At 54.2% G+C, this 17,449-nt stretch overlaps 1 protein-coding gene across 1 annotated transcript in view; it reads left to right on the top strand.

The window, feature by feature from the left end:
- WNT9A (Wnt family member 9A) overlaps positions 1-17,449 on the top strand; it is a 26,179-nt gene extending 8,730 nt beyond the window's left edge. The window contains exons 2-4 of the mRNA XM_060144452.1: positions 10,455-10,711; positions 11,800-12,062; positions 14,323-17,449. Coding sequence (XP_060000435.1) covers positions 10,455-10,711; positions 11,800-12,062; positions 14,323-14,805 — 1,003 coding nt within the window. The 3' untranslated portion in view covers positions 14,806-17,449. The remainder of the gene's footprint in view (positions 1-10,454; positions 10,712-11,799; positions 12,063-14,322) is intronic.

The raw sequence follows: 17,449 nt of genomic DNA, 5'->3' as shown, positions 1-17,449 counted from the left end.
TGGAACTCCGGCCTCTTCTCCTTCCGCCCAGCCCAGGGTCTCAGCTCCCCATGCCCGGGGAGCTGGGTTTGCGGGCAGGGTGGCCCTTGTGGTGGCTGGGCCTGTAGGCAGGGCAATCGAAATCTGTTCCCCTACCCCCAACTGTGAGTGAGAAGGGGTGAGGTGTTCTAGGGGCTGAGTGATGTGGGACAAGGATGGCTCCAGTACCAGCGTGGGCCAAACCTGCACCCACCCTCTTCCGACAATGCCCGTCCCGCTACCTGGCTGTCCTTGGGGCAGATGTGAGGATGTGTGACTGGCTGGGTGCTCAGAGGGGCTGCGCTAGTAGTCCCCAAGCAGTCAGGCATGACAGCCTCAGGCCTGGTCCACAGAGGGGGTTGGGCATCCCCGGACTTGGCTCTGTCTGTCCTAGGTTCTTTCCTGCTGCCCCAGGGCTGGAGTGTGCTCTCTGCAGAGCTCGTCAGCGTCAGCGGGGTGAGCCGTCAGCAACGTGGGACCTAATCCAGGATGATCTGGTCTCAAGATCCTTACCTTGATTACTTCTGCAAAGAGCCTTATTCCAAAGAAGGCACATTCTGAGGTTCCAGGTGGCTGTGAATTTGGGGACCTTTATCCTGTGCTTCAGATTATTCCTGCAAACAGTTTCTCAAATACGGCGACCAGCATATGGTCAGAGATAGCTTGGTGTGCAGGGAAATGCAGCCAAAGGACTTGCAGAAATGATGGCAGCAGACCAGTAAACAGAGCATCCCACACTGAATAAAACAACTCTCACTGTGCTTGCAGGAGCAAGATAAGCTTGGGATATCTGTAAGGAATGAGAAGCCACAAAAACTGACCCAGCAAGTTTGGAAAAACCAAATAGAACTGGGAAAAATTTTAAGTAGTAGACTGATTTGAAAGCAGATTATAAACAGTTGAAGAGAATTAGCAAACTGTAAGATGGGTCAAGAGAAATTACACAGAGTGTGGCATGGGAAGGCAGATACACAGAAAGCAGAGAGGGTGAGAAACCTGGGGACACAGTGAGGAGGTCCCACATGCTCCACCAGAGGCCCAGAGGTAGAAGAGAAGAGAAACTGATGGGGTGATACATGGAGAGAATGGCTGAGAGTTTTTCTGAAACTGATCAGAACAATCAAGAAGATTCAAGAGGCCCAGTGTCTTTCTAAGCAGGAAAAAAAAAAAAAAAGCTCATGCCAGAACATGACAGATTGCAACTGCAAAACACCAAAGCAATCCCAAAAAACAAAATACAGATTACCTTCCAAGGATTGTCAGGCTGACAGCTAAGTTCAGAACTGAGAGCAAAGCCAGGAGGTGGTGGGACCATCCCCTTGGTGCATGAAAAGAAAATAACTGCCAGCCAAGAACTCTACGCTCGGTGAAGATTACTGTAAAATGAGGGTGAAATAAAGACATTTTCAGACAAATTGAGAGTTGCTCTGGAGGAAATGTTGACGCCGCAGCTTAGGCATGGGAAATGGCCCTGCTGTGTTCCAGACACAAAAAGGAGTGAACAGCAAGGAGAAGGTCACAGGGAAGGAGGGATAAGGGAGCATTGAACAACTTCCTGTTGGGTCCTAAATGTAGAACTAAAATACACAACAGCATATAATTCCAGGGAGTCAGCAAGGTTGTGTTCTCAGGCCTCATATTACTGAGAAGGGGGTGGTATTGACCAACATTGAACATGGGTAACTTATAGACTCATGTTGTAATTTTGAGGGTAACCATGAAAATAATGGAAATATATGACTTCAAATTAACAAAAGGAAAAGGAGAATAATGAAAATAACCCAAAAGAAGGCAGGAGAGGAGAAAAGAAAAAGAAGAGGCATGGCCAGCAGAAAGGATAAACTGAGACCCCAGGACCCCAGTGGATGAAATGTTCCAGGCATAAGGCTGAGGTGATTGGGGTTGTGGTCACGTCCTGAGTCTAATTATAGGCTCTGGGTGAGAGACACACGATGTAAGGATAGAGAACATAAGAGGATGGAGAGAGAACACACCAGCTCAATGGGCCATAAGGTAAAGAGGGAAATGAGAGTAGAGAGAGACTCAGACTCAGCACAGTGATCTGAGCTGTGACTGTTTTAGTCAGTGACCTGGGGCTGTGTCAGGCTCAGTCTGGTGCCCTGAGGCTGCAGCTTCGGAGAGGCTGAAGCAGCCACAGTGGTAGCTTAAATGCATATTTTAGAAGTGGAGAGACACTTGAAAGCACTCAGCAAGTGTCCATCACAAAAGTGAGGAAGAGAAAGAAGTAAGGTAAACCGAAAGAAAGTAGAAGTAGTGCAGAAATCAACAAAAAAAGGTGCATTAGAGATGAACAGATCCCTCTCTGGGAAGGTCTTAGAAACACCTGAGGAGACTAACCCAGTGAGGAGGAGGCTCAGAGTGCTAGTGTCCAGCTACGGGGAACATCATCACAGATTCTGCAAACAAAAACAAGGGAATGTAATGAACAGTTCCATGCTGATAAATCTGCAAATTCAGAGGAAATGGAGAAAACCAAAAAAGTAACAGAAACAGATTCAAGATATAGAAATACTGACTAACACTATAGTAAGCAAAGAAATTGGGTCATTGGGAATGTAAAGTGGTATAGTCACTGTTGCAAACAATCTGACAGTTCCTCAAACAATTAAATATGGAATTCCTCTATGACCTAGCAGTTCCACTCCTGGGTTTATACCCATGAGAAATGAAAACATATGTTCACAAAAATATGTGTACATGAGTGGTCATAGTGGCATTATGAACAATAGCTGAAGAGTGAACAACTCAGGGACTTCCCTGGCAGTCCAGTGGTTAAGACTCTGCGCTCCCAATGCCAAGGGTACGGGTTCCATCCCTGGTCAGAGAACTAAGATCCCTCATGCCGCAGGACGCGGCCAAAAAATAAATTAAATCAATAAAATAAATAAAAAGACTGAACAGCTCAAACGTCCATCACCTGAGGAGTAGAAAAATAGAATGTGGTATATCCATACAAGGGGATATTATTACATGCTACCACACGGAGGGACCTTGAAAACATTGTGCTAAGTGAAAGAAGCCAGTCAGAAAAGGCCACACGTTGTTTGATTTCTTTTATAGGAAATGTCCAGATCAGGCAGACCCACAGAGGCAGAAGGTAGATTAGTGGTTGCCAGGAGTTGGGGGAGGGGAATAGGGAGGTAATAGCTAAAGAGTACGCTAAGTAGTTTCTTTTTGCAGTGATGAAAATATCCTAAAATTGACTGTGGTGGTGTTTGCATATATCTGCAAATATACTACAAAATGCTGAATTATATACTTTAAATGGGCAAAGTTTATGGTAAGTGAATTATATCTTGATATATAAAGGTGTTCTAAAAGAAAAGAAAAAGAAATTGGACCAGAAAAGAAATGTTTCCACCAAGAAAAGGTCAGCCTGCATGGCTTCATGGCAAGTTCCACCAAACAGTCAAGAAGACACGATTCTAATCTGACACAACTCTTCTAGGAAATTAAAAAAAAAAAAACTCCTGCTAAGGCACTGAAACTCAGCAGGAAGAGCATGGGAGAAGAAAATTACAAGCACGGATGCAAACATCCTAGACAAAACATCATCAAGTTACATCAGCAAAACAGAGAAAGGATAAAACCCATCTTGGCCAACTGGGTTTATTCCAGGAATGCTTAATGTCTAACATTAGAAAAATCAATTAGTGAAATTCCTCAATTTAGCAGATTAAAGGAGAAAAATCACACATCAAAAGATGCAGGGATGACATTTGATAAAGTTCAACATCCATTTGTGATTTTAAAAACATTCATAGCAAACTAAAAGCAGAAGGGAACTTCTTTAACTTGATACAGGGTGTCCAGAAAAACACACAGCAAACCTCATGCTTAACGGTGAAATGGCAAAAGCTTCCCTTTTAAAACCAAGAGTCAGACAGGGATGCCTGTCGTCACCGTTGTCTAAATCTGGGTGATGCCAATTGTCTTAACAGACCCTCAAGCATGATGGGAGTCGTTTCTCTCATGTAGCAATCACGTTCTGGCTCTGTGAGTGCATTGACTCCTGGTCTCTCGCCTTGTAGTGCCAGTCTTTAGGGCACCCTTGCGTCTGGAGGGGTGGGTCTGGGTAGCAGAGATGAGCAAGGATGAGGGTCCCCACTTTCTGGTGGTGGTGCCCACAGTTCTCTCCTTCACTTCATGGCCACACATGCTCTGTGCTGGCTGGTGGCTGTGGAGCTGGGGGTCAGGAGGCTGGGTCCCAGAGGGTAGCTGGCAGATTCTGCACGATTATGCTGATGGCCCTAGCCAGTGTAGCAAGGCAGGAAGAACCGCATAGTAAGAAAATAGACTGGTGTCTCTGCAGACTGCATGATTGTACACAGAGCATCTGAAAATCATCAGAGATGAATTACAACACATAGCAAGGTCACCAAATACTAAATCAGCATAGGGTCAGTTGGACTTTTGTAGGTCAGCAACAGAGGGAAGACTGACTTTATAAAGTTACTTTATTTTTATACACTATCACTCTGGAACACAGACTGACTCTAATACAGGCCAGCCCTGTGGGAGGCTGTAAGACTTCAGACTTCAGTGGGGGAACGTGTAAGACTTCAGAGAGAGGCAGGAAGGAATCCTGAGTAAATGGAGAGAGATGCTGTTCTCACTAATGGAGAGATTCAAAATTACACACACAGGGGACTTCCCTGGTGGCGCAGTGGTTAAGCATCTGCCTACCAATGCAGGGGTCACGGGTTCGATCCCTGGTCCGGGAAGATCCCACATGCTGCAGAGCAACTAAGCCTGTGCACCACAACTACTGAGCCCATGCGCCTAGAGCCCATGCTCTGCAACAAGAGAAGCCATCACAATGAGAAGCCCGTGCACTGCAACAAAGAGTAGCCCCGCTCGCCACAACTAGAGAAAGCCCGCACACTGCAAAGAAGACCCAATGCAGCCAAAAATATATAAATAAATTTATTTTAAAAAATTGCACAGAGCAGTCATGACCACCCTAGCACACCCTGTCACGTGTGTGCAAATGCAGAGCCAACGTGTGCCCTTGGAATCTGTTGGAAGGAGCTCCTGACGGAATCCCAGTAAAACGTCAGGAGCTCGTGACACTAGCCCAGGGTGGAGCCTGGAAATGAGCCACATGTGAGGCTGCTGTGACATCACAGAGCAGCAAGGAGATGGAACCTTTGGGATCCTGAGGGAGGGATGCTGGCCCCATCATACTTCATGGGCAGATGTTGGTGTCAGCTGGATGGAGAGCTGGATGTGCACAGCAAGATGGGGAAGCTTTTGGAAGATGTTTAGGAGATTGTTTATGACATTAGTGGTGGCAGTTGAGAGTGCCTGGGCACAAGGCTGTTTCTTGAGCTGGGTGAGAGCTGTGTTTCCCAGTTGTGCTGCTCACTTCCATGTGTGTATTATATCTTTTGAAGATACCTGAGTGTTGTAAAGTACCAGACCAACATTTAGGTCTCGTTTCTTCCCAGGAAATGGGTCCAGCGCTGGGAGAGGACAGCCAGGTGGAGCAAGGGCAGCCAAACTGGACTCAAGTCCTCCATGGGCTTCCTGGGCAGGCTTATGTGCCCATCGACCCGCCTGTCTCAGACCAGATGCCCACAGAGAGGGAGGGGCAGCTGTGTTGAGCACAGTGGCAGGTGCACTGGTGTGGGCAGCTGAGTGGTTGGAGGGTCTGTGCTGTGCCGGGTGGCCTGGGCGCTTTCTGGGCTGGAAGGCGCAGCCCCTGGAGATAGGCTGTGTGGGCAGAGGCTCATTGCTCCAGGCTGGCATACAGGGCTGAGAGCCTGTGAGGGACTTCTCCATGCCACTGGCTGTATGTTGAACTTTGTCATTTTGAATGGGCCACAAGTGCATGGGACAACGTGTGAGTGGCTCACACGCCATAAGGGAGAAGAACGTGTTTCCTCTGCCCCAGGCTGCCTTTATCCTGGGTTGCCCCGTGCACCCACAGGTGTGCACGCAGGTACTCTGCAGAGGTAGGCCTGTGCCTTGCACTGAGTGTACACAGCAGGTGGGCTGCGGCATTTCTGAGGCCTGCTGAATACTGGAGTGGATGGATCCCATTTATTCAGCCAATCTCCAGTCTTTTTGAATACCAAACAGTGCTTCCAGTGTTTTTGCACGACAACATTGCATTGGGTAACATGTGAGTGACATACACTTGTACGTTTTTTCTTGCTGCTGACATTAAATTTTTTTTTTTTTGCTTATATGTTTTAAGATAACATATCTGTAGTCTGTATTTCTAGAAAGAGAATTGGTGGGTGAATTTTTATAGATATGTCAGTCCAGAATTCCAGCCAAGGAGGAACACCTCCTTCCCTGTGTCCTTGACAATAATCCTATCAGACATTGATTTGTACTCCTCTGATGAATGAAAAATAACCTATCAATATAGTTTTTTGTTTTTGTTTTTGCTGTACACGGGCCTCTCACTGTTGTGGCCTCTCCCGTTGCGGAGCACAGGCTCCGGACGCACAGGCTTAGCAGCCATGGCTCACAGGCCCAGCTGCTCCACGGCATGTGGGGTCTTCCCGGACCGGGGCACGAACCCGTGTCCCCTGCATCGGCAGGCGGACTCTCAACCACTGCGCCACCAGGGAAGCCCTCAATATAGTTTTATTTTGCATTTTTTTGAGTGAAATGCAAATAAGTTTTTAACAGCCAGCTATATTCCCTTCCCTTGAACTGTATGTTCATATCCTGTATCCAATTAACAGTTGATTCCTTTGTTATTGATCTAGAGGAAAAGATACGCCTGTGTCCACATATATACATGCAACACATGCACATGTGCCCATATGCACATGCCCACACACAAGCAAAGAAACTTGGTCCTTGGCCTGGGATCTGAATTGCAGCATTTCCTCTGTTGGTCTTGGGGTTCTATGCTGCTTTTTGCTGTGCAGAGATTCTTGTACATTTAGATAGTCTAATTTATTAAATTTTAAAGGCATTTTGGATTCTGAGTCACTCTGACAAAAGCCTCCCTGATTCTAAGAATGTTTTATGAACCTCTCATCTTTCCTCCAGCACTTCTGTGGGTTCCTCGTTGTGTTGTCGTTTCTGCCTCTTGTCCCTGGGACCTTCTCCACTGAGCCCGGACCCACCTGATGGCCACCCTCTTCCCTGTACCCCATGCATTGTCTCACCCCTGCACCTCCGTGAGGGTTTGTCCTCTGTTGCTGCACTCCGGGCCATAAGTTCACAGGCTGGCTGCACTGAGTCCACACTGACTGTTAAGGGGGCCTGGGCAGGGGCCAGCTGGGCCCCCATAAAAGGGAGGTGGGGATGTGCCATCTTGGGATGAGGGACGCCGGGGGGTAGAGCAGTGCTGCCCCCTTGGGTTTCAGCCTCATGCCTACCATGGGAGCTGGGTGATGGCTCAGGGGAAAGGCCTGGCCCTTGGGCCTCAGGCCTCAGCCATGTGGCCACACGATTTTCAGATGGCCATTCCTGGACTTGAGCTGACCCTTCCTCAACATCCTTCTGCCCAGAACAGATGTAGACCCCACCTGGCCTCAGGAGAGTGTCAGCTTGCCTGTGGCTGTGTTTATGGAGCTGCCTCTGATACCCTGGTGGACATGCTGAGGCCAGGTGGGAGTGAAACTACCTGTAGCTATGTAGACTGGCCCTGGGTGTGGGGGACCCCTGAGTTAGCTCCTCATGTGCAGTGTGGACACAGGCTGGCACCAGGTGGGGGGGGCCCTGTCCTCAGTGCCCATGTGCAGAATTTGGACACAGGCACCCCCAATTCCTCCTGGAAGACTGGAAGGCAGCATCACCTGCCATTTGTCTCCCTCTCCTCGTCCGTTTCCAGCCTGGCCCCAGGTCCCCCCAGGATGGCCTTACAGTAGGGGTCTTCTTGGATGCCGGAATGTTTTGGCAGCGGTGGGAGCTTGGTTAATCTGAATCCTGCCTGGGGGATGTGCTGGTTGGAGGCTACAGTGCTTTAGCCATGTGGCACGCAGTTCTGGGCACAGCTGTTGACATTCCTGTCTGGGGACAAGTCTCCACTGTGTGAGCTGTCTTTGTGTGAGGAGTATGGCTCTTCCGGCCTCCAGCCCAGGGTCCTTGGGCCCCTGCCTGCTCACCCTGCCCCAGTGCAGCAGCTGTCCTCAGGCAGGGGCCTGGAAGTCCACAAAACTGCCCCCTGACGTCAGCCTCTGCCACATCCCCATGTCCTTAGGCATGAAGTCCTAATGCTAGATAAGGGGTGCAGGTAACTGGGGCTGCCGTGTGCTGCTACCCCTCCAATGCATCGTCCCAGCTCCAAGCTCACGTGTCTTCTCCCCGAAGGTCTTACTGCCTCTGCATCCCCACTGCTCAGTGGCCCACAAAGGATCTGTCCGTGTCTCAGGGACCTTTGGAGCTTCTCCTCTAGCCAGCACCCATGCTGGCCTCCCACAGCACACCCAGGGGCCTCCTGATTCAGAGTGTTGCTTACGGAGAGGGGCACGGGTCTTTCAGCAACGTCTGCACAGACTTGAGCTGGCAGGGATGCCTCTGTGGGCTCTGCTCACCCACGCCCTTGGTCTCAGGGTTGGGAGCAGTTGCCACCTCTGCTCTCCCACAGCTCACCGGTACACTAGCTCTGAGCACTGTGGAGAGCAGGGCCAAGGCCTGGGGTGGGTCTCCTCAGGGTGCCCACCATGGCCTCACTCATGCTGCACCTAAGTGTGCAGAGGTGGGGGGTAGTGGTCCTTTCTGCTCTGCACCCCTAGGCCTGACCAGTCAGCTCTGGTGTTCCGGTAGCCTCCTTGCCCAATGCTGCCTGGGCCTCCTGTCAGCCTGGTTCCCAAGCCTCAGCATCCTGCTTTGCTGTTCTCAGGGAGCTGATCAGCAAGGGTGAGACAGGGGCAACTCCTTCAGGGACCGGGATCCAGAGGCCTCAGGGTAGGGCCGATTCTGCTTTGCACGGGCCCCACCCTTACCAGGGTGGATATGCAGCGACTCCCCTCTCCACTAGGCAGGGCAGGGCATGCTGGGGGGTGTGTGCATGCAGCTACAAAATGTGGTACCCGAGGTTGTCCCCAGGGGAACCTCAACCTGCAGCATTACTGCTGGAGTCTGTTAGAGGGTGGGGTTCTAGAAGGCCCTGCCCACATCCCTTCCCCTGCAGAAAGCTGCAGCTCTCCTTGTCAGCCCAGTGGCCATCGTACCCCTGAGGGGGCTTTGGAAGGACAGCAAGAAATGGGATGGGGCATGGTGTGGGGCTCCAGTATCTGTGAACTCCTGATACCCCTGGTTCCTGGGGTTGGCTGAGATGAGAGGTGGGGGCTGGGGCTTGTTTCTAGTGGTGGGCTCTGAGCCCCATTCACGTCCAGGTGGGCACCTCTCCCTCCTGAGGGCTGAAGGTCTGGGTGGGGCTGGGCCTGGACGTTCCTGGAGCCCAGATGTGCAGTTGTCTGTCTGGGGACACTGAGGCCCATGGTTCTGAGCACAGAGCAGGCAGAAGGCCAGAGCCAGTCAGTCCCTGGATGGAGCAGCTGGTAAGGAGTTAGGGCAGGCAGGCCAGACAGAGGAAGACGGACCCAGGCCAGGGCCTTGGCTCAGCCAAGAGAAGGGGTGGAGTTGCACAAGGACCAGGAGCCCACTTCCCGGGTGGCACCTGGGTCCTGGGACGAGAGGCCCCTTCTGGTGCACATATTCCAGGAGACCCCATTGGAACCATGGGGGCCATCTGCACAGGCTGCAGGACAGGGAGTGAGCCAGGGCCATCCTCAAGGGACCACAGGGCCGTGGGGGGCACCCCTAGCTGGGGATGGCAGAGTGTGGGGGTCCTAGAGCAAGCTGAGTAAGCAGACATGGGAGTGGGTCAGGGAGGGTACAGTAGATGTACGTCTCATGCGGCCTGAGGCAACTGTGCCCGCTCCCTGCCTTGGTTGTCTGCCCTTGGCCAATACCCTGGGCTGGGCAGTCTTCCCAGGTGTGTGTGTGTGAGTTTCTAGCTGTGTGTTCCTTCCCCTGTCATCAGACCTGGGCAGTGAGGCTGGTGTCAGCTGGGGTGTGACTCCCTGAAGGGACTTGTTGGGGAGTGGTCAGCATCCGTGTGGATACCTGAGTTATGCTCACTGGGCAGCCAGTGTGAGAACCCAGGGCGTGCAGGGGGCCAGGCAGGGGTCCACAAGCAGTTGGCAGGGCAGGGCGTGAGTGGATATGGGGGCAAGCGGGTGTAGAGAGGATGCCTGGTGGGCAAGGGTCCCACGGCCTTCTCACCACCCCTCCGCTGCCAGGTTCTCTGTGGCCTTTCTATACCGTCCCTGGGCCTGCTGCCCCTCTGTCCCCCAGGTGGGCCCACTGGGGCTCCTATCCAGTTGCCACCATGCTTTCTGGCCGAGCAGGTTCTTCTGCTGCCCCAGCATCTGCAGCCCTCGCCCAGCGCCCACCTTCTGCCTCTGGGGCAGGGCTCACTCTGGCCTCTCTGTGCCCAGGCTGACGGGCAGTGAGCCCCTGACCATCCTCCCGCTGACCCTGGAGCCGGAAGCAGCTGCCCAGGCACACTACAAGGCCTGCGACCGGCTGAAGCTGGAGCGCAAGCAGCGGCGCATGTGCCGCCGGGACCCCGGTGTGGCTGAGACGCTGGTGGAAGCGGTCAGCATGAGTGCTCTCGAGTGCCAGTACCAGTTCCGGTTTGAGCGCTGGAACTGTACGTTGGAGGGTCGCTACCGGGCCAGTCTGCTCAAGCGAGGTGAGTGTGCTGGGACACTGGGCCGGAGCAGGGAGGCAGGACCTCCTGGCCCTGGTGTGCGCCCCTAGTGCAGCACCTCAGCTGAGTTCCAGGTGACCGGGCGGTGGGTGGGATCTGACCCCCCCGATCCCCCCTTCCCCTGCCTCCTGCCCTCTCCCCCATGCCCGGTCCCTTCTCACACCTGCATGAAACAGTTGCTGGTGGCACAAGGCACATGTGGTCAGCTGTGACAAGGCCTGAGGCAGCTCTGATGGCTCTTGCCACATGGCAGTGGCTGAGGCCCGGTGCCTGGGCACAGGAGCAGGGGTCCAGCTGGTGCCCCAGCCCAGAGCACGGAGCCTCCTCTCTTGTGTCTCCTTCTGCATGAGGGTGCCGAGGGGGACTCTCATCTGAGTCTCTCAACAGCGTTGTTTTAAAAACTAGGGGACACGGGGGAAGGGTAAGCTGGGACGAAGTGAGAGAGTGGCATGAACATATATACACTACTAAATGTAAAACAGATAGCTAGCGGGAAGCAGCCGCATAGCACAGGGAGATCAGCTCGGTGGTTTGTGACCACCTAGAGGGGTGGGATAGGGAGGGTGGGAGGGAGGGAGATGCAAGAGGGAGGAGATATGGGGATATATGTATATGTATAGCTGATTCCCTTTGTTATAAAGCAGAAACTAACACACCATTGTAAAGCAATTATACTCCAATAAAGATGTTAAAAAAAAAACAAAACTAGGGACCTGAGGCCCAGGGCATGGCAAGGCTCACAGAGGGCCCTGGCCAGTCTAGTAGGTTGGAGACCCAGATGGATAGGGTCTCCGATTGCTGGGCACACCTGTGGCCCAGTACACTCTGGGTTCTCTCCTGCCCCTGACCAGTCCTATGTCTGGGGCACGAGGGAGCACCTCCTGTCCCCAGGTGCACATGGCAGCCCAGGCAGGTACGCCCCTCCCTGCATGGAACACACCAGGAAGGATCCTTCCCGCAGACCCTGCTCTATACGGAATGTGTGCCTGGGGATGCCATGATTTGGCTGCACCTGAGGGAGACGGGGGCCGCTGTGGCCTGCTGACCTGCCCCTGCCCCCACCACCCCAGGCTTCAAGGAGACAGCCTTCCTTTACGCCATCTCCTCTGCTGGCCTGACGCATGCACTGGCCAAGGCGTGCAGTGCAGGCCGCATGGAGCGCTGCACTTGTGATGAGGCCCCTGACTTGGAGAACCGAGAGGCCTGGCAGTGGGGTGGCTGCGGGGACAATCTCAAGTACAGCAGCAAGTTCGTCAAGGAGTTCCTGGGTCGGCGGTCTAGCAAGGATCTGCGAGCCCGTGTGGATTTCCACAACAACCTCGTGGGTGTGAAGGCAAGCGGGGTGGGGTGCGGAGTGGGAAACGGTGCAGGGTGGGGGGCGCACAGGGCACAGGGCAGGGCATGGGGTGGGTGTGGGGTTGCAGGTGGCGTGAGTTGGGGAGCAGGGCGGGAAAGTGCAGAGGGGTGGGCAGGGTGCATATGTGTTTAAGGGCTGGGGTGCAGGGGCTGAGGGAGGGGCATTGGTGGTGGAGAGGGCTGGGAGGAGGTGAAGTCGGCTGCCTCTGGGGCTCTGTTCCAGCCACTGGTGACAGCCAGGGCCTCCAGTCCTTCTGCTTATAAGGCTCATTACTTACCAGATGGGCAGGGATACTAGTTGTCATGGTGGGGAACTCCATGGAGGGGTGCCCCGTGGTCTCCCATGGTTGGGTGGAACCAGAAGGCCTACTTGCTGCTGGCTGGTGAACAGGCAGGTGGGTCCTGGCTGGTCAAGGCCACAGGGAGGGTCTCCCTGCTGGGCACCATCTAACCAGGAAGACAATGGACTGGTCCCTACCCGCCAGGGCTGAGGGGTGGGTGGTCCTGTCACCAGGGACCTAGGTGGACAGCAAACGGGTAAGTGTGTGGTCCAGGGGTCCCGGGGAAAAGCTGGGGGTGTGGCTGGCTCAAGCTGGGGAGGCGGCTGCTACCTCAGGGACCCTGTCTGTGGCCAGGACTGTTCCGAGGAAACTTGAAACAAAAGACTCAAGGTGAAAAGGACTGTTTCAGCTCTCTTGCTGGGCCCTTCTGGGAGCTGCTGGCTGCAGGCATGGCTGGACCTGGGGGGACCTGGCTCCGCAGCCACTCTTTACCCACCCGCCAGCCCCTTGGCTCCACGCCGCTGGAGGAGGCATCGGGTCCCACCACCTTCACTGTGGACAGAACACCCCACCCTCTTAGTCCCTGCACAGGCTGGCCAGTCAAACGCCTCCCAAGGCCCAGCCTGAGCTGGGGGATAGTCAGGGGCTGGGAGGGGGAGCTGCGTGCTTGCTGGGCAGCCCTTGCGATATGGAGCCCCAGCCTAGGGGCTGGAGGGGGGCGTGAGGTAATTAATGCCAGCCTCACTCTGAGCCCCTCTTTATTGAGAAGCCAGAGTTCTGAGGTGTGGGCTTATTAAAGAATCAATTTCCCCCTATTCCACAGGAGCTCCGCCTCTCCTTCCACCCTCTGGGGAGGGGTGCAGGCTGATTAAATCCCCCATGGGAGGCCCTTTCTTTTCCTCTGCACTCGCTCTTTTGTAAGCTATTAATGAAAAGTCAGAATATGAAAGTGCTCCATTAGCTCCACTGGTCCTGGGTAAGCCTCGTTTTAATTAAATTTGTCCGGGTTTCTCAGCAAAGTATCATTAAATGTGACTCTTCTGTTGCCTGGCTGGAGGGCAGCTATGTTTCTTAATCCCCCTTGAGCCGACTCTCCCTGGGGGCAGTGTGGGAGCTCAGGCCTGGCTTGGGGCCCACTGGGAGAGGGACCTCCCCTTCCCCTGCCGTTCTTCTTCCCCGTGTCCCTCTAGGGACCCCAGTGTGGAAAGTCAGGCAGGAGGCCCCGTGGGACAGCTGGGCTGACTCCACGGCTTTGCAGGTTGGACCCAAGTCCTGGGAGGGGAAGGGCCCAGCCTGGGTCTTGGGCAGCTTCCCAGATCCCAAGCGGAGTGTGGGTGCTGGGCCATGCCTGCTCCTGCCTGCATGTGTGCGGTGGGTGCAGCCCCCTCCCATCTGGACCTCTCTGGAGGCTTTCTCCCACTTTCCAAGTAGCAGGGTGGGGGATGGTGCCTGCACATGCAGTAGCATCTGATCCCTGTGCTCAGGCAGGGGCATGGCCAGTTCTGTCCACTAGGCAAGCTAACTTGCTTGTCCTTACTTTTTCAAGGAGCAGACTGCTGAGGACAGACTGTGTGGTCCTGGGGGGTGCTGACAGGGGGGCTAGTGGGGAGGTGTGCCCTGCCTTGCAGAGGGCAGCCTGGGATGCAGGGATGGGAAGGGAGGACCATGATGGTGCAGGAGGTGGGTTCAGGGTGCTGCAGTGGCCTCTCTGAAGGTGTGGTGCTGCCTATGGGGTTTCTGTCCTGGGTGGTTCATGACTTGGAGAGGGAGGGACATGTGTGGGTACCAGGGGGCCTGGGTGATGAGCAGTGGTGACCCCCTTTGCCTGGGCCCGGGTCTGGGGGGCCATGAGATCTGGCCCTGGGGTGAATGGCAGTTCCAGCCCCTCTGAGGGTTGTCCTTGGGGACTGGTCTCCAATCTGCTCAGAGTGGCCCTTATGCCCACCTCCCTCCCAGGTGATCAAGGCTGGGGTGGAGACCACATGCAAGTGCCACGGCGTGTCAGGCTCGTGCACCGTGCGGACGTGCTGGCGGCAGCTGGCGCCTTTCCATGAGGTGGGCAAGCGCCTGAAGCACAAGTACGAGACAGCGCTCAAGGTGGGCAGCACCACCAATGAGGCCACTGGCGAGGCCGGCGCCATCTCACCACCGCGGGGCCGGGCCACAGGGACGGGTGGTGGCGACCCACTGCCCCGCACTCCGGAGCTGGTGCACCTGGACGACTCACCCAGCTTCTGCCTGGCCGGCCGCTTCTCCCCAGGCACTGCCGGCCGCAGGTGCCACCGTGAGAAGAACTGCGAGAGTATCTGCTGCGGGCGTGGTCACAACACACAGAGTCGGGTGGTGACCCGGCCTTGCCAGTGCCAGGTGCGCTGGTGCTGCTATGTGGAGTGCAGGCAGTGCACCCAGCGCGAGGAAGTCTACACCTGCAAGGGCTGAGCCCCTGTGCCTGGCCAGGCTGCTGCAGGGGTGCAGGCAGTGTGTGCAATGTGAGGGGTCTAGACCTGCAGGGGCTGAGTCCTTCACCCGGGCGCCCCCAGTATACTTGGTTACAAGGCAGGGGCAGAGGCCAGGGAGTTGGCTGGGTTGGCCATCTCTGCCCTTTTATCTCCCCATCTCAAAGGCCTAGTCTGACCTCTGTATCCCCTCTGTTTGTCCCTCCCCATGACCTGAGAGCTTTGCACAGATGCTTTCCAAGCTGTGTCCCCCTGAGTCACCAGGTGGCCCTCCTGCGCTGGGTGCCCTCTGAGGAGCAGTGGGCACACCTTCGTGACCACACGGCCTCTGTGTGAGCTGCCTGTGGCCTGTCCTGCACCAGCACTGGCTTAGAGTCAAACCACTAGGGTAGAGAGCAGATGCCTGGCTGCCCAGGTGCGGGGGTTCTACTGCCGGCCCCCTCTGACATCGAGTACTTCTCTTTGGAGTGATATCAGTGACTTTTAAGTTATTTTTATTTAACTAATATATAATTATTATTTTCTCCATCCCTGCAGTCTCCTAGGCTGTGGCTCCTCCCCCTCTCAGCAGAGCCTCGCCTGGAGGGGCCCCTTTCTCCCTCCCCTCCACGCCCCCTCCTAAACTGTTCGCCTGATCTGCTTTGTCGTTTGAAACCACTAAATCCAGAGAGACATGCTGTCGTTGTTTTTGAAGAAGTAAAGCAGGCTGTGTCTGGCCACCACCCTCAGGGTTTCTGGAAGCCAGGTCCCATGGTCCAGGCCGGCTACCCATAGCAAGGCTGACCTGGGAAGTGGACGGGCCCTGCTCTGCACCCTGTGGGCACGTGGCTCCACACTCTAGCCTCCTCAATGCAGATTCTGGGGCTGAGGGTGGCAGAAGGTGGCCTGTTCTCCCCCAGAGGTGGGCATGGGCAGAGGGGCAGGGCCAGCCCCTTGGAGGTTCATTTCATGAGGAAGGCACAGCTTGCTCTCTGTCACTGTGGGGGAGGCAGGGCGGGGACAGACATGGGTGGAGAGAGTCTAGGTTAGGATGTGGCAAATGGAAGGCCGTTCTCCTTGGCCATGCTGTTGATTTTGCAGGGAAGGGAAAAGGATGGCCAGCGCTGACCTGATTTGGTTTGAGGGTGTGTGCACACATGTGTGCATGTGTGTATGCATGCGTGAGTGTGTGGTGTGTGTGCATGAGCATGTTTGATTGTGTGCATGCATGAGTGTACATGTGTGTGAGTATGTGATGTGTGTATGCATAAGTGCATGTGCGTGAGCACGTATATTATCTGCATGTGGTGTGTGTTCACGCATGAGAATGAGCACATCTGCGCATGGGTGTGCATGTACGTACACGGATGCATGTATGCGTGTGACCATGTGCACATGTTTGTGCATGTGTGGTGTCTGCTTTGCGTGTGCATGTGTGAGCATACGTGTGTGCGTGCACACATGTGCGTAAGCATGTCTGCATGTGTGTGGTGTGTGTGATCATGCACACTGTGTTGGGTTGTGGTCAGTGGTTGGTTGGGGTGTGGCCTCTGCCCTGTGCCCTTCCTAAGTGTGGAGCTCTACTTCCCATGTTGGTGGGGCCTCCAGCCCTGGGCCCATCCTGCTCAGCTCTATGACTGTGCCCCGAGGGTGTGCACTGGGGTTTGGGCAAGCGCAGAGCTGGGTGGCAGCGTGGACACGGGAACTACTGAGTGAAGGGATTCCTCGGAGTCCAGGGGGGCTTCAGGAACCCTGGGGACTGTGTTTTTAAAAGAAAACCTATTTATGTGGATGTGGGTCTCTTTGTCCCTGTTTTATAGTGTAAATAGTAAAGTTTATTCTCCTGTGGTTCAGAGAACAGCCCCATGAATAAGTGCATGCTGACAGAGTGGTGCAGCCAAGGCACGTCCCCTGGGAGGGGACAGTGGACGATGTGGGTCTGCCCCTCAGTCTCCTTCACGCCTGGCTGGAGAGGGTGAGGATAGGCTGGGGTGCATCCCAGTTGTCCCCAAGCATTCCCACCTGCACGCAGACCTGGCCATGCTTCTATGACAAGACTGTAGCTCGGTCACTACTGGGTCTGGAAAGGCGGCAAGTCAGAGGAAGGATTTTTTTTAATCAAATACCACATTTAGCTCTATGTCATAAATATTAAGAAAAGTATTTTTTTAAACAAGGCAGATTGAAAGCGTCTGCTGGCTGGTTTGTTTATACATAAATATATATCAAAATGTCTTGCTAAGCAAAGAAACAACTCCCGCTGACGGAGCCTCTCATTAACATGCTTCTCTCTGTGCAGCAGAGGATCTCTAAAAGGAAACATGTTCTGTGGCGGGGTCCAGATCCCCCGACCCCCCCAGGGCCGCAGGGGCAGAGCCATGCTGAGGGCCAGGCGGGTCCCGGCCACCTGCTCTCTTCTCAGCATGCACAGACGTGACTCCGAGCTTGGTTAGGCCAGGTCCAGGCGGGCGGGAGGAGAGGGGCATTCACACACGAGAGAAGTCTTGTGTGAGCCTGTTGATTTCTCTACCTCATCTGTATAGCGAGTAGGTGTGTACTCGAGTGACTTGGAGAATGTATTTATTTAATGGCCTTGTGTAACAGAACAGAAACAAATGGAAACACTAAATAAATGTATTTTTAAATTA

The sequence above is a fragment of the Lagenorhynchus albirostris genome, chromosome 3 (assembly GCF_949774975.1).
Source record: "Lagenorhynchus albirostris chromosome 3, mLagAlb1.1, whole genome shotgun sequence".
Lineage (NCBI taxonomy): Eukaryota > Metazoa > Chordata > Mammalia > Artiodactyla > Delphinidae > Lagenorhynchus > Lagenorhynchus albirostris.
This window is presented reverse-complemented; position numbering and strand designations above follow the sequence as displayed.